General features: G+C 35.5%; 1 protein-coding gene across 2 annotated transcripts in view; it reads right to left on the reverse strand.

The window, feature by feature from the left end:
- ASCC3 (activating signal cointegrator 1 complex subunit 3) overlaps positions 1-14,351 on the reverse strand; it is a 241,478-nt gene that overhangs the window by 125,107 nt on the left and 102,020 nt on the right. Inside the window, exons 13-14 of one of the 2 annotated variants that reach the window (XM_026038315.1) lie at positions 5,826-5,960; positions 3,561-3,616 (exon numbers count right to left, since the gene is read on the reverse strand). In XM_026038315.1, coding sequence (XP_025894100.1) covers positions 3,614-3,616; positions 5,826-5,960 — 138 coding nt within the window. In that variant the 3' untranslated portion in view covers positions 3,561-3,613. Of the gene's footprint in view, positions 1-3,560; positions 3,617-5,825; positions 5,961-14,351 lie in introns of those variants that run through there. The other variant, XM_026038316.1, reaches the window with a different exon arrangement.

Here is a 14,351-nt window from a genome sequence, read left to right on the forward strand (position 1 = left end):
TTCACTTATGAGCTGAGCTTTCACCAACTGTGTGATTTAGCTCAGCAAAACCAAGAGACATCTGGGAGGAAAGAACCTAGGCCACATTCTCAGAATGTGTTTTCAAAAACAGCATCTCTGAAAAGCTCTTCCAAGCCACATGCTTTGTCAGTTCAATGCTCGATGCACTCTGCAAGATGTATGCAATTTATTAAGACAGAAGAACTGCTGTGCGAGGTCAGGCCAAGTCTGCCTAGCAGTTCTCTCAATGCAGCCAACAGGCAAGCGCCTTAAGAAGAGCATGTGAACAGGGCAGATGTGCATCAGTGCTCGTCCTTCCCAGCATGGTCTCCTGACCACCAGAAATCTGCCAGCTGAGGGCTTACTGAGCAGCCTGACACACTCTATAAGAATACATTGCTACTTAAATGAGTAAGAACTCTTAGAATAAAAAATTCAAAATTGATGAAGAGAATCAGAGAGAGATCCTAAGCCTAGGGCAGAAGGTAAACCAGCTCGTAAGTGAAATAAGCCATAGATCTACACCATATGTACTTTGGAAAGAGCTGCTGCAGCTCAAACAGAAATCACAGGGTTGTTTCAGCCTTTCCTCAATTCTCTCCCCCATTAAGAACATGCCAGATTAGCTGGTGATCCTTGCCCTTAGGAATGAATCTATTAGTATTACTCTCTGGTTTATACCACAGAGAGAACTCTGTCTCTCTCACTTCATTCAGAAACACATTTGACTGAAATAAATTTTTTTCTATCAGTTTTAATGGTAGAAAATTGAATTGCAGTCATACCTGGTAACAACTGCTTATGCCTATACATACAGGTTCTCTCTGTGCACCTAAATACACATAGTGTTTAACCAGCTAGAGGAGAAAAAAAATATTCTCATGCTTTGGCCAATAGAAATTATAGTGCAGAATGTTCTCATGATGGAACACATGATCATAAAACCCTTTGATAAGATCTACCATTAGCATTCCTGCTACAACAGTTTTATTAAAGCAGCTACTTCTAAGAACAAAAAAGAAAAGTTGGAACAGAAAGAGTTTTAACAAAGCATCAAAATCCCACATTCATTTCTCACAGAAATGATGTACTCATAAAGCTGAGTAGGTAGCCATAACTGTTTGGCCAAAGCCTGTTGCTAGGATAGCATTCATTTTACAGCTATTGATGATTATTGATGCAGTCAGAGTTGCTGCCTTGGTTAAGTATATTTCATATTTGATGAGTATTATTGTTGTGATAACTGTATACAAATAACTATATGCCTGAAATACATACAGTGTAACATACTCATTCAAAAGATATGTGCTTTTTATCTAAAAGAGCAACAAACAAGTTTCTTGTGAACACAAGGCAAATATTTTATTATTTTCTTCACATTTGAAAAGCATTTTCTGTAAATGATACTTACTGGATAACTGAGATGGAACCCATAAAATTTGTAATTTTTACATTCAAATCATCCAAATTCATGTGTTGAATGGATGCCAAAACAGACCAAGCACAAGCAAGGAGGAAGACTATATTGGAGAACTTCTGTCACAGACACTGTGACAGACTTCAGTGTGACTAGGCTTTCATTTTATTGTTATTCTTCCCATTATTACTTTATTTACACATCTCAATATACAAGCTGTTAGGTGTACTGTACTACATAAGTTAGATAATATTTTCCCCAATATCTAGGCCACCTTTATATGCGTAAGAAATATAAGCATGTGCATACTCATTAATGTATGATATGCAAATCATATATACCGGTCAGTAGAAATACTAAACAATTATTCTGTCTCTCGACATTATTATTGGAAGAGTCAGAGCAGCCACAAGAATAATGTGAACTGCTACAAAACACAATTCTCATTAATTGCTATGGCCTTCACATCTTTTTGCTAATCAGTCCCTGATTATCAATTCATTCCATTAAACGGTAATAATTCTTAGTCTTGCTTTCCAAAGCCCAGTAGCAGCTTAATTTGTAACTTTATTTTACTGCATAACTTAGTACTCCTCAAAGACACTAAATTACTGAAATCTCTTCAAACACTGTAGGTAAAGATTTCATAACTTAGACTGCACTTTCATGCTTCAAGTTCCTTTTTAAGGTCTAAGACTATTCAGAACTGGACAACTCAAGTGAAACTGCAATCATTTCTACTGGTTTCACTGAAAATGGAGTAGGGCTATACTTTCAAGGAGGAATTTAAAAAATAGCTTCTCCCCATAAAAGTTTGAATTCCCTTTGGGGGCAGGAACTGCATAAAATAAGTACATTTCACATGAATATATATATATATTGACAATGTTACATTCACATCTTATAGTAATAGAATATAAAGCTCAACTTAAAACTTTTTGTGTTTTTTTTTTCTCTCCTCTCTCTCCCAACTTCCTTCTCATTCTCTGCATCATTATGCTAGGCAAAAACTCCTTTCATCCAAGATTCAACTCAACTGTATTTACTCCATATTCTTAAATGTAAAAGAACAAATATTTTACTACAGCATGGCAGCTTCTCAGGGGGATTCTACCTTGAAATGACCTGGATAAGCCAAAGACTGCTCTCCTAAAAAAGCAGAGTTCTTGCTGTTTGCCCTCAGAGCCTTCCTTGGGATACCCAGCTCCTTCATGTTGTAGTGACTACAACCAGACTTGCCATACAGGAGAACAACTGCCCAGCAGCCTAAAGCTGAAACATCCCAGTTGTTCCTTCCTTCACTGCTTTTGAACCAGAGACTCAGAAATGCCATCTGCAGTTTCACTGTGGACCTCTGCACAGCCAAGGAGCTAGTTAACATGGAAAACAACTCCCTCTCCTCCTCTGCCTCGTCTCTTCCTTCTAATACAGTATATAAGATGCATTGCCTCACAAATGAAGGGTGTAATCTGCCTTCCATATCCATAAGTAGTAGCAGATTTACATTACACCTAAACACTTCCAGATTATAAAATATCATTTGTAATGATTTTTATCTATGGAAATAGGTTGCTTGGGTAGCTAATAGGGAATTCCTTCAGCTTTCTTTAAGAGCAGGCTGACATCAGTCATTCAGATATGATATAAAAACATGGTCGACTTTGCCTTTGAGTAGAGTGTTGACTGGATGAATATTCTGTCCAGGAAGGGGGATAGCGAACACCAGGATCCTCTAGCAGAAAAACCCGAGCACACCAACAGTCCATTCCTTTATGAAAAACAGTTACTGGGGATAACTGATCAATAAAAGAATCTTTGCTTACTGCTACCACAAATCTGATATTACTTAACATAAGAGAACAAAATAACTACATTATTTTAGTGGAAGTTTGTTAGGTTTCTCTTGATTATTTTTATTATCATGTATTAGCTTACATTCCTAAGGATCTAGAGGAAACTGTAATTTTATTATAGAATGTAAACAGTATAGTATATTACATTATAGTATGAAAAATGGTTCTTCACAATACTACTCACGCTTCTTCAATTACATTTTTGCAATACACAAGACCCTAAATCTTCTGGGCAAAATAGGCATTTTGCTACTGTAAATAACTCAGAAATTAATTAAAAGTATTAAAGATTCCCACGAAATATGAGTCACTTGCTTCTAATTATGATGAATGCTGTTTTGCTTTACTGCAAAAAATAGAAAACATTTGAAAATGAATTCAAAATGAAAATCAGATTTTCTACTGGAACTGCAATCCTCAAACAATTTAGGATTTAAAACAGATACTAGGATTTATAATAAATGCACATGTTCTGAGGTGAGGAGGGAAGAAGAAACAGGAGGAAATTTTGCAATCTTAGTTTCCCCTAAATAGCAGTATGAGGTATAAATACTTTGCGGTATTTCAGGTAGCCATGATCACCCTGCCAACCTCTAAAGCACCACTCTCTTAATTTGTAGTATAATTACTACCTTAAGTCATTATCAAAGCACTGTGGCAATAACTCCTACTCCAAATAGGTTTAAAACGTTTTTCCTATGGTGCCATCAACATAGGAACATTTTTAAAAATTCATTTAATCCCAGGATGAACAGAATAAGTGAATACACTGCAGTAGCTTTCTCTAAATTACAGACTGGGTTGGGTAAATACTCCTCTAATAGGCATACCACATAGTATGCACTGCTGAAATAACTACCTCATTTCCTAAGTTCAGTACTAATAACTTTGAGTGTCTATGTAAGTAATGGTACTTTCAATAGACTCCATTAATTATTTTCAACAAACCAGGAGTTTTTCAGACTTTGGTCTAAGGAATCTAAAATGAAAAAGTTTATTATTTCAGTGTTACAGTAGAAACACAGGCTCTCCAACCTCAGGCTTAGTCTTAATTTTAAAACACTGTAGATATTAACATTCAGTAGGAAATGAGGGTTTTTAATATAGAATGTTATGAAATACCATAAGGACATCTATTTATAAGTTAGCATAGTCTATAATACTAAGACAGGCATTTTTAAATATTAATCATAGCTCTCAGAAATTCTGACATAAAGAACATACTTGAACATAATTTTAAAATATCTTCTCCAACTTAAAACTTTCTGTATGTTTCAGAATTTTGCATTTAACATCTGTAACACCTATGTTCCATTAATAATTAGTAAGTCTCAATGAATTTCTTCACAGGTATAAAATAATGAAAAAGTATCTCCTCTATTTCCTAGTATTTAGCTGGGGAAAGAAGAAGAACATTTTTTTTCATGGCTAAATAACAAAGTATGATTAACTAATCACTATTTCAAATAATGTAAAGGACAAATATAATTCATGGATAGCCATGAATAACTTGGAAGGTCTAGCTGACACAATGAGGAACTGTTACCCTTTATAATAATGCATATGGTTACATCTGGCAAGTGCTCAGCTACTATTCAATATATTAATAACTTATGACCCATGTACATATTTCTTAAACATGATTAGGCTACAGGGGCCATGTGATATTCAAATGCTTTTCTCATTCGTGACTCCCAAATTGATTTTTACAATTTGATTGCCCACCATTACATGATTTATCAAGAAAGCCAGACGTTTCTGGAAAGGTGCTAAATTCACAAGCTAGGCCAGATTACTACTTCAAGAGTTTTCTCTCTTAAGGAGCGGACAATAACAGATGCTTAGGAAAGACTGCAATGGGAGACGTGCGCACTCCCACATTCAGGAAATTGGTGACTTGGGGACTTCCTGAGCTGGAAGATCAATAATTACTAAATTATCCTCCTGAATGTATCTGGTTCTTCTTAATAAATATCCTCTTCTCCAATGCAACAATGGATGTTAGAAATCAAAGTCAGATGCAAAAATGAACTCTAAACAAAGTGAAGAATTCTACTAATTTAACAACAACCATAAATTACAAAAACTCATCTATCTCATATATCAGGTATTCTTTTCACTTAGATACAGAGAAATCTTGCAGGTTTCCAAGTATATATCAAAGGGAAACAGGAGTCTACCTATGTCATTCATAACTCTTAAGAAAAGCAAAGAAACCCAGAGAGCACGAGGGTAATGCTGAGGACTTCTCAGCTTTCTTTCAAAAGCAAAGTCCACAAGATAAACTAAGCCCAGTTAGACTTTGTAGATAATAAACTTTCCATACAAGTTATATCAAACACAACTTATTATCAATTTTTGTATGAAAACTTGTATAACTTTGTATAAATCAGTAAGAGCACTGGTATTGTTTCCTGAATCTTTGTCATTACTCTTTCTTTCTTCTAAGCAGTCATAGAAGCTCAGAAAGTGCCTCATTTTGCTTCATCTTTAACAGTCCCTTAAACAGATGAATTACAGGATTTTAAATATTGCAGCCCAGATTAATCACTTACTTGTTTTTCAGCTTGTCCATATTCTGATCCTTGGGACGGCAAAAAGTGACAAATATGGCCATTGTTTTTGGCTTTCTCTCGAAGACCCATAGCCGTTCGTACTGTGGCATTTCTAGCATGAACAAACACCATCACCTTAAAACAGAAAGAAATCAGGCTCATGAGAAAATAAAGCCTTAATCAAATAAGCAAAACAATCTGATGACAAAAGATGGTAATGAAAGCATTAGTTATGCAAGGAACGACATTTTATACCCAGCCCAACAAGAAAACATTTTCATTACCTTAAAAAGCAAAAGGTCTTGAGCCAGGTCACCATGAAGAGAAACAAATTGTTGCTTCAGTGTAACAGAGAAGATAGCATTGAGAATAGGTAGCAGATATAGTGATTCAACTTATCATCTTGACTGAATATATTTCTGTCTTCACATCTGTGTTGTTTCCACGGCTCATCTCTTGTTCTATCAAGTTATTTCACCCCAAAACCCCATTAGGGGAAGAAATATATATATGTATAAATATATATATATATAAATATATCTGATCGTTCCCCTCTACACAGCCCTGGTAAGGCCGCATCTGGAGACTGTGTCCAGTTCTGGGCTCCCCAGTACAAGAGGGATGTGGAGCTGCTGGAGAGAGTCCAGCGCAGGGCTACCAGGATGATCAGGGGCCTGGAACATCTGCCCTATGAGCAAAGGCTGAGGGAGCTGGGCCTGTTCAGCCTGGAGAAGAGGAGGCTGAGGGGGGACCTGATCAGTGCTTATAAATACATCAAGGGAGGCAGTGAGGAGGAGGGGGCGGCCTCTTTTCAGTGGTGGACAACGATAGGACTAGAGGAATCGGCCACAAGCTGAGGCACCAAAAGTTCCACAGGAACTTGAGAAAACACTTTTTGACAGTGAGGGTGACAGAGCCCTGGAACAGGCTGCCCAGAGAGGTTGTGGAGTCTCCTTCTTTGGAGATCTTTAAAACCCGCTTGGATGCAGCCCTGTGCCCCGTGCTCTAGGTGACCCTGCGTGAGCAGGGGGGTTGGACTAGATGATCTCTGAGGTCCCTTCCAACCTTAAGCATTCTATGATTCTATATATAGTTTCTTCTGCATTGGAACTGTTTTCAGGTTTCCATGTTGAAAAATGTCAGATCTCAAATGCTCAAATCAGATCTCAGATGCTCAAATTTTTGATGAGCAACAAGAACTGGCAGGATCACATGCCAGAGGCCCAATAGAAGGAAATCAGTTGCTGCTGCCTAAAAGAAGGAAATCAGGATCATTAACCATTAACTGTGGTGCAGCCAATGGTTAAAGAGAGAGAACTGGAGATATGGAGGTAGTACCTGTCCTTTAAAATGATGGAGGAGTAGTGAGAAATGGGTGTCCAACAATGCTCTGTATCTTCTCAAACATCCACCTCTCAATTCTTTTATGATAAAAGCATGCATTTGTTTTCTAGCTATTCGATCTAATTCAGATCCCTAGTGAAGGTGTTTTACATCACAAAAAAAAAAAAAAATAACCCTAAGTGCAATGCTACTGGTAATAAGAATACTTTCCAAATATAGAAGTCAAATATGAAAACTGAAACCCAAATACTATTCTAGTATTTTCACTATTGTGAAAAAGTAAAGCAGAGAAATCTGGGCAGAGAAATGCCCGGAATCTTCTTCAAGAACGGCCTTCTGGTAGTCTACTGTTTATGAACCTACATCCCGCCCAGTGTGCTCTCGAAGAAAACACACAATTCATCACAATGGGCCATATTTCTATTTCTTTGCTTTTAAAATACTGCAAAGTTTTAAAGGTTTTATTTTACTCACATACCGGCTATGTAGTTATGTAATGATACTTAACTGTCTGTAGAACACTACACAGAAAATACCACAAAAGTCATCCTGTTACAGCACTGAGATGTAAAGTAGCTATTTACCACCAGATTCTTCACAGGTGATTCTCTGCAATCACTGACCAAATCAGAAGCTTTTCATTCCACAGGGCAAAGTATTTGCACCTTTCCTCAGCTGCACTGCTACACAGATGTCTTTTAACAAAGACTACTTATTTCTTTCAAAAATCATGCAAGTACAATTATGGTCTCTAAACCAGCTTCTTTCTCTCAGAAAGCAACATTGAGAACACTGTAGTCAAATCCTGAAAAAAATTATCTCAGACTTTAGTGGTAATCAACAAGATACATAAACCCAGAGTTTGATAGGAGAATTCACAACAAAACAGAGAGCATCTTTGAAGGAATTTGTACCCAAATGTACAGCAGGCTTTGGAAATAATAGCCTGGATTTGGAAATTTGGAAATATCAGCCACCCAAGTCCACTGCCACATCATTATATTTATTAACTCCATACACCATAAACATAGTCCGAACCAAGAGAGGACATTGAGATGCTAATACTTATCCCTTTAGACACCATATGAAGGAATTTAAACTGATCTAAAATTAAGATTCATTGCAAGGCACCTTTCAGTTGAGCTGCAGCTATAAGCACTCTGATGGATGTAGAAGGGGAAAAGGTTTTTCTCTTCATGAGCCAAGAACCATTCATTACCCAGTCAAAAACAGACAACACTTGATCCAACAAAGAAGCCTTTGCATATACAAGGCAGTGAAACAATGTTCATTTAATTAATAGGAACAGCCAGCAAATCCATTAAGGGTGGGCAGGATCCATTAAGTAAGGAAATATGGAATAAATTTTAGGAAAACAAGATTTAGTCTGTCCACTCCACTGAGACACTTCAAATGGGAAATTAGTTTTAAGATCTCACGTGCATTGTCAAAACCATGAATGTATCCAAGATGCTGCACAGAGGCTGAATTTCCGTGTGCTGTCGTAAGGATCATGATGCCGTTACAAGCCACTGAAGTAAATCAAGGGTGCTTTTTCTTCCACTTGTTCACTTCCATCTTAAGGGAACAGAACAACTTTGTCCTAGCAGATGATGGAGAACATACCTGCTGTTAATGATCAAACATCACGTGCTTCCAATGTAGTAAGAAACCCTGAATGCCTGTTAACCACATACTGCGGGGAAAGGCCTATCACAGCACATGCTCTATTTCTTCTCTTAAGCATTTTCTTTTGTCCACTGTTTGTGTAGATTGATGCCAGATGGCCACATGTTGGTCAGACAGATCTTCAGTTTGATCTAGTATGACAATTACCGTGTTCGCAAAGCTTCCACATGGACTAGTTTTGCTCACTGGCTCATGGAAAGGCAAACATTTAATCTTAAAAAAAATTCAGCAAGTCCATCTAATTTTTATCAATGTGACTATGAAGTTATAGCTTTGTCTTCTTATACCAACTCATAGCATTTTACTAATATAAACTATACATAGTTTTATATATATAGTTTATATATAAATATGTTACATTATATAAATTATAAAGTTACAATTAAAAAGTAAACAAGTTCAGGTGATAATCCCCAAAACAGAAAAAAGTAATGTCATAGCTATTTGTTTCCTGGGAGCAATTACTATTACCTGTTTTATTTTACTTCGTATATCTTTCTATCACTGTTTAAAATTATTAGCTTTCACCTGAATAAAAATAATCTAGGATTATACATAGTATATGTCATCCAATTTTCTGTAACTTAAAGCAACGAATTCATTAGAAAGTAAGATGCACACAGCATAACAGAATTTATGACCTTTAAATCTCCATTTATTGTTTCATGATAATGTGCCAATTTATCTTTTTATAAATTCATTTTTTAGGAAGCCTGAATAAGCATGTATTACAAATTAAAACAGCAATTTAATTTTATTAACAGATCCATCACATCTTCAGTGAGTTCTCACTTGCAGACTCTATGTCAACAGGTTTTATTGAAAAAAAAAAAATCATGGTGTTAAAATGTAATTGATTTTACAGTTTTTGTTTTCTTTTTAAAATGGAGTTATGTGTGCAATTAACTTTTGTCAAGTAGATTAAAAATTCATCTTGTCAAAATAGTTAATCACTACCGAAAGTGTAGAAATATAGTAAATACTGTACAGAATATTCAAGTGAAATAAGAATAAAGCTTTATGCTGGCAATTCAGCTTTTTTTGTCTTTGGAATAGTAAAAATAATTGATGCTCATGTTGATTGCTAAAAAAAGTGACAGAGGTGCTATGAGGTTTTATACTTACACATACTTTTCGTTTGTTTTTTAGATTAGAGAGAGCTATATATTAAGAAGGAAGAAACTAAACTAAAAGAAAAAGCTGCAGGAAGAATGCTTTCCAGGTCAGATAGGAACTAAGAAAAAACTATCAAATAAAAATAGCAGGCACATCTGTACACAAGTGTGTATTTATATCTAATAAACCACTTAATTAACGAAGGAATAATTTTTTATACTTGTTTCACACAGAAGGGGTCATGTTAGAAGGTATATTCAAACTAAACAAACCACTCTACAAAGTACAGTAAACGAGATGTAGAAAAGATGGTCGTCAAAAATAGGCTCTTAATTGAGGAATCTTCCCTTGTATAAGCTCGTTCCCGAAACTCTTAATTGTGAGGAAAATCTTTTCTCATTCTAGCCACAATCACGTTATTTGTTTAGTAATTGTCCCTATTGAAGTCCTGGATCTACTAAGACAATGACAGAGAATGGAATAAGTAACATTACATGGAACTATTTTCTTGTTAAGTCTCTTGTTTCAAATGAAAGACTAAATGAAATACAGATCTTACACATGAAATTCCTCTGAATCACTGAGGGCCAGAGAATTCATTTGAGACTCTTAAGCTGTACAAACGTACAGCTTCTCCTCCCTGAGTCGCTGCACCACATGTCATATTACAACACCTTGCTATGTATAAAACAGTAATTAAAAAAAAAACTAATATAATTGTCCTGTGCTCTGAAGCATCTCTACAGTTCAAGAACATATCTAACTTCCAGACACGTGTAGTGTTTATTAGCATTTATGTGCATCAACATATGACCAGTCTTTGTTTAAAATGCTTACACAAATTGCACAGAGGTTCTCTGCAAGAGGTAAATGGACTCAATTCTGACTGAAAAAAAATGAAATATCTGTATTTCACCAACTGATTGTGAAGAAACATAGTTGCTTATTAAATAAAAATTGCCATGTGAAGTCTCATCAAACATTTTTCTCACCAATAAACTTGTTAAGTATTTACCAAAGATGCTGCAGAGCAGCAATATAGTCTTATGGGGGTTAATTTAGCCTGTCCTATGTCAGAGAAATACGAAATATTTCTGTGGCAAAATCTCTGTGCATTAAATTATGCAAATAAGTTAGGAAATGTAATTTAGAATAGAGAGAAGTGGTTCCACAGCCACAAGCTGTGTAATTAGATCTGTACTCTCTAGTTCAAAGCTAGCTCCACTGTATATAGCCCTAATGCTGAACGCGTCTGCTACTGCTCTCCTGAATCCAAAGCCTGCAAATGACAAAATGCCCAAGAAAGGAAAAAACAAGTATCTCTAGGTTAAGTTCCCAGAATTTTCTTAAAATGTTAAGCAAATGTTAACCATTTTCAGCAGACTCATTTTAAAATGCACAACAGGAAGCGCCTATATTTCCCCAATGTTACATATTCCAGGCTGCAATCTTCCTGAAACAAGTGGCAGCAGGCTGCTAAAGCACTACAAGGGGTCCTCTTCGCAGTGTCTGTGATAAGCTGTACTTTCCCATTATCACAGATAGACCTAACTGGAGGCTAGTAGAACTTCTTCTTCTTTTCATGTAGAGGAGAAAAAAAACCAACATGTATGTGCAAACCAAAGTGTCTAAAATCAGTCAAAAATTATAATCAGATGCTTGAAATTCAAACTCTGCAGCAGAGATTGTGGAGCCAGCTCTTGTTAGGTTTTTTATTGATGCAAAACATCTCTTTCATACATTCTATAATACAGTCTCTATAATAAGTCCCAAATATCCCCCTCATCATTGCGGGGAAGAATACCATCTCTGTTTAGTACCATTCGGTCCTGTTTCTAGGACCAGTCCCTCTAACCGTCTAGTCTGGTAACCTCTGCTTCACATAACTCCTCTCATTGAGGATAGAGTGACAAGAATTTGCCAGCCAGAATACATAAGCTCCAAAGGGAAAAAAAAAAGTAGTGCTATATAGATTTTAATTATATGGCTTTAAGACAAGTGTAAGAATACATATACAGTTTACTTCAATATCAAGTAATTTTCTTGGCTCCTTCCAGTTGAATCCTTATAAAACCTTCCTTTATGCAGAATCTAATTCTTGACTTGGGTATTATATGTACTGAAAACGAACACCAAGGGATATTAATTGACCAGCCAATCCATCCAGCCACTTTCTGCCCTAAACTCAGTTATGAAATCTCCTGCACAGATATCAAAAAAGTGAGGACTTCTCATGAAGTTTCAACACTTTTGCACCTTATATTAAAAAAAATGTCCTTTGTACAAGACTAAATAGAACCATCATCTGGCCTAACAACATGTAAGGCTCACTAATGGCTAGCCTAATTCTAAGGAATAAATTATTTGTTTATCCTGTGTGAGGTGTTTTTTTCTCATGCCTTACAAGATGCAGTACAAAATTCCCCCACTTTGGTATATTTCATAAAGAGTATATAGAAATGTGAGCAAAACATACAGCTCACTCATTAATCTTCATCAAAAGCATTCATGGCAAATGCAGAATGGATTGATCACCCTTTCCTAACAACACTGTGACAGTATATTAATGTGATTTGCCTCTCCCCTCACAAGTATTGCGGCAATTTGGGAAAGTAACTTTTGCTAAAAGTGCAGGAGCAAGGTACATAAGCATTTACACAAGGTAATCCATACTAATGCTTAAAAACTCCGATGTACTTAAAGACAAGTTTTGCTCTTTATTTTAGTTTTTCATTATTTTATATATTCCATGAGTTTCACATATCAAACAACATAGGAATGGGAAAAAGCAGAAAAATACTTATAAGCCTTGGCAAATAGGGCTTACAAATATTGTTTTGGCAAGTAAAAATACTATCAGTGCCTCATTGCCTTAGTAAGTAGCAATATTGTTACAAGGGCAATGAGAGCACTCGCATTTATTTTATTTTTAATTGATTTTAGTACATTTTAGATTTCAAAAAAAAATACTAGCATAAACACTGTGTGAATAAAGATGCTCTTTTGACTTCAGAAATTTGATGCATTACTAAACTTCCTACAAATTAGTCTAATGGCACATTTGATACACCCTTCCTTTCATATAGAAAACAAATACTTAGTAAATTGAAAGGTGACTACATTTACTAATCTTGTCAAATGAAATAATGTGCACTAGAATACAGAAGCCTTAGTTCAAGTTCAGTGGTCAACTCTCACTCCTTCTCCAATTAAAAAAAGAAACAACAAAAAACAAAAACAGCAGCAGTCGCATCCCTAAAAATCTGCCCATTTTAAGACATATAGCAAATTCAGTTGAAAAAAGGTAAGCAATACCCTACAATTCTTTACCTAAAAATAAATCTATAATGCTCTATCAAATAATCACTACTGTAATGCGACACAATCTAATCTGAACTCTTGATAGATTATCATTAATTTGTCTGCTAAATGTTAATTTAATTATTCAGTGAGATAAACTACTTCTAAAGTAGATTATTATTGTTTAAACAGAAAACAGGGCTTTTTTTTCAGGAAAAAAAAAACCTCCACGGAACCTGATTATCAGTCTTAGTTTACAGAGTTATTTAGCTCATTATTTTTCTGTTTATTCTGTACTAGCCATTGTAGGTATTAACTGCTATTTAATTTTCAAAGTTCTTTTTACTATGGAAGAAGTAAACCTACTGTGTATTCCTAAAATTTTTACTTCTTTTTAATCCTCTGTAAATAAGACATCTGCCTTATAAATTCATTTTGTATACTACTACTTATTCTTACGCTGATTTCTCTTTTATAAGCCGTCTTGCTGCATCTGTTGCTTCCTCTTCTCTCCCATGTTTTTATAATCTTTATTGTTATGATTCTAATCTTTATTAATTCTCACTGTAATCTTGTTTACCCATCTAGTTTCAACCTTCCTCGCCCTGTCCCCCTTATTTTTGTGCTATCATAAATAACAAAAATCTTCCACTTATGCACACTCATAAAAACAGAATCCTATTAGTATTATTACTCCTCAACAATGTTTTTTTTCTGTAGGAGTCCTAAGTAGGAGTCCTTTGCCTTTGGCAATGAATACATTTGGAACACTCATCAACCATTTTTTTGTTTATTTTTTTTTACCTATTTTTCTTTTGTTTTTGTATTATTTACAGGCACTCTGAAAAACTCACTGTCTTACGATTTCTGGTTGGTTGAAGCTGATTTAGAAGGTGCACAGGTGCCTCAGCCTCAGCAGAAAGTGGATCTATTAACAATAAATAATAAGTACCACAAACGTAGAGTGCACTGAAAAAGAAAATGGCCTTGCCACTGTTAGATGACTTTTTAGGATTATATCTAACAAGACTTTTTAGCCTCCAGTGACAAAGGAATTTTCCCGTAATTAAACATTGA

The sequence above is a fragment of the Nothoprocta perdicaria genome, unplaced genomic scaffold (assembly GCF_003342845.1).
Source record: "Nothoprocta perdicaria isolate Ctin4 unplaced genomic scaffold, notPer1 scaffold_207, whole genome shotgun sequence".
Classification (NCBI taxonomy): Eukaryota; Metazoa; Chordata; class Aves; order Tinamiformes; family Tinamidae; genus Nothoprocta; species Nothoprocta perdicaria.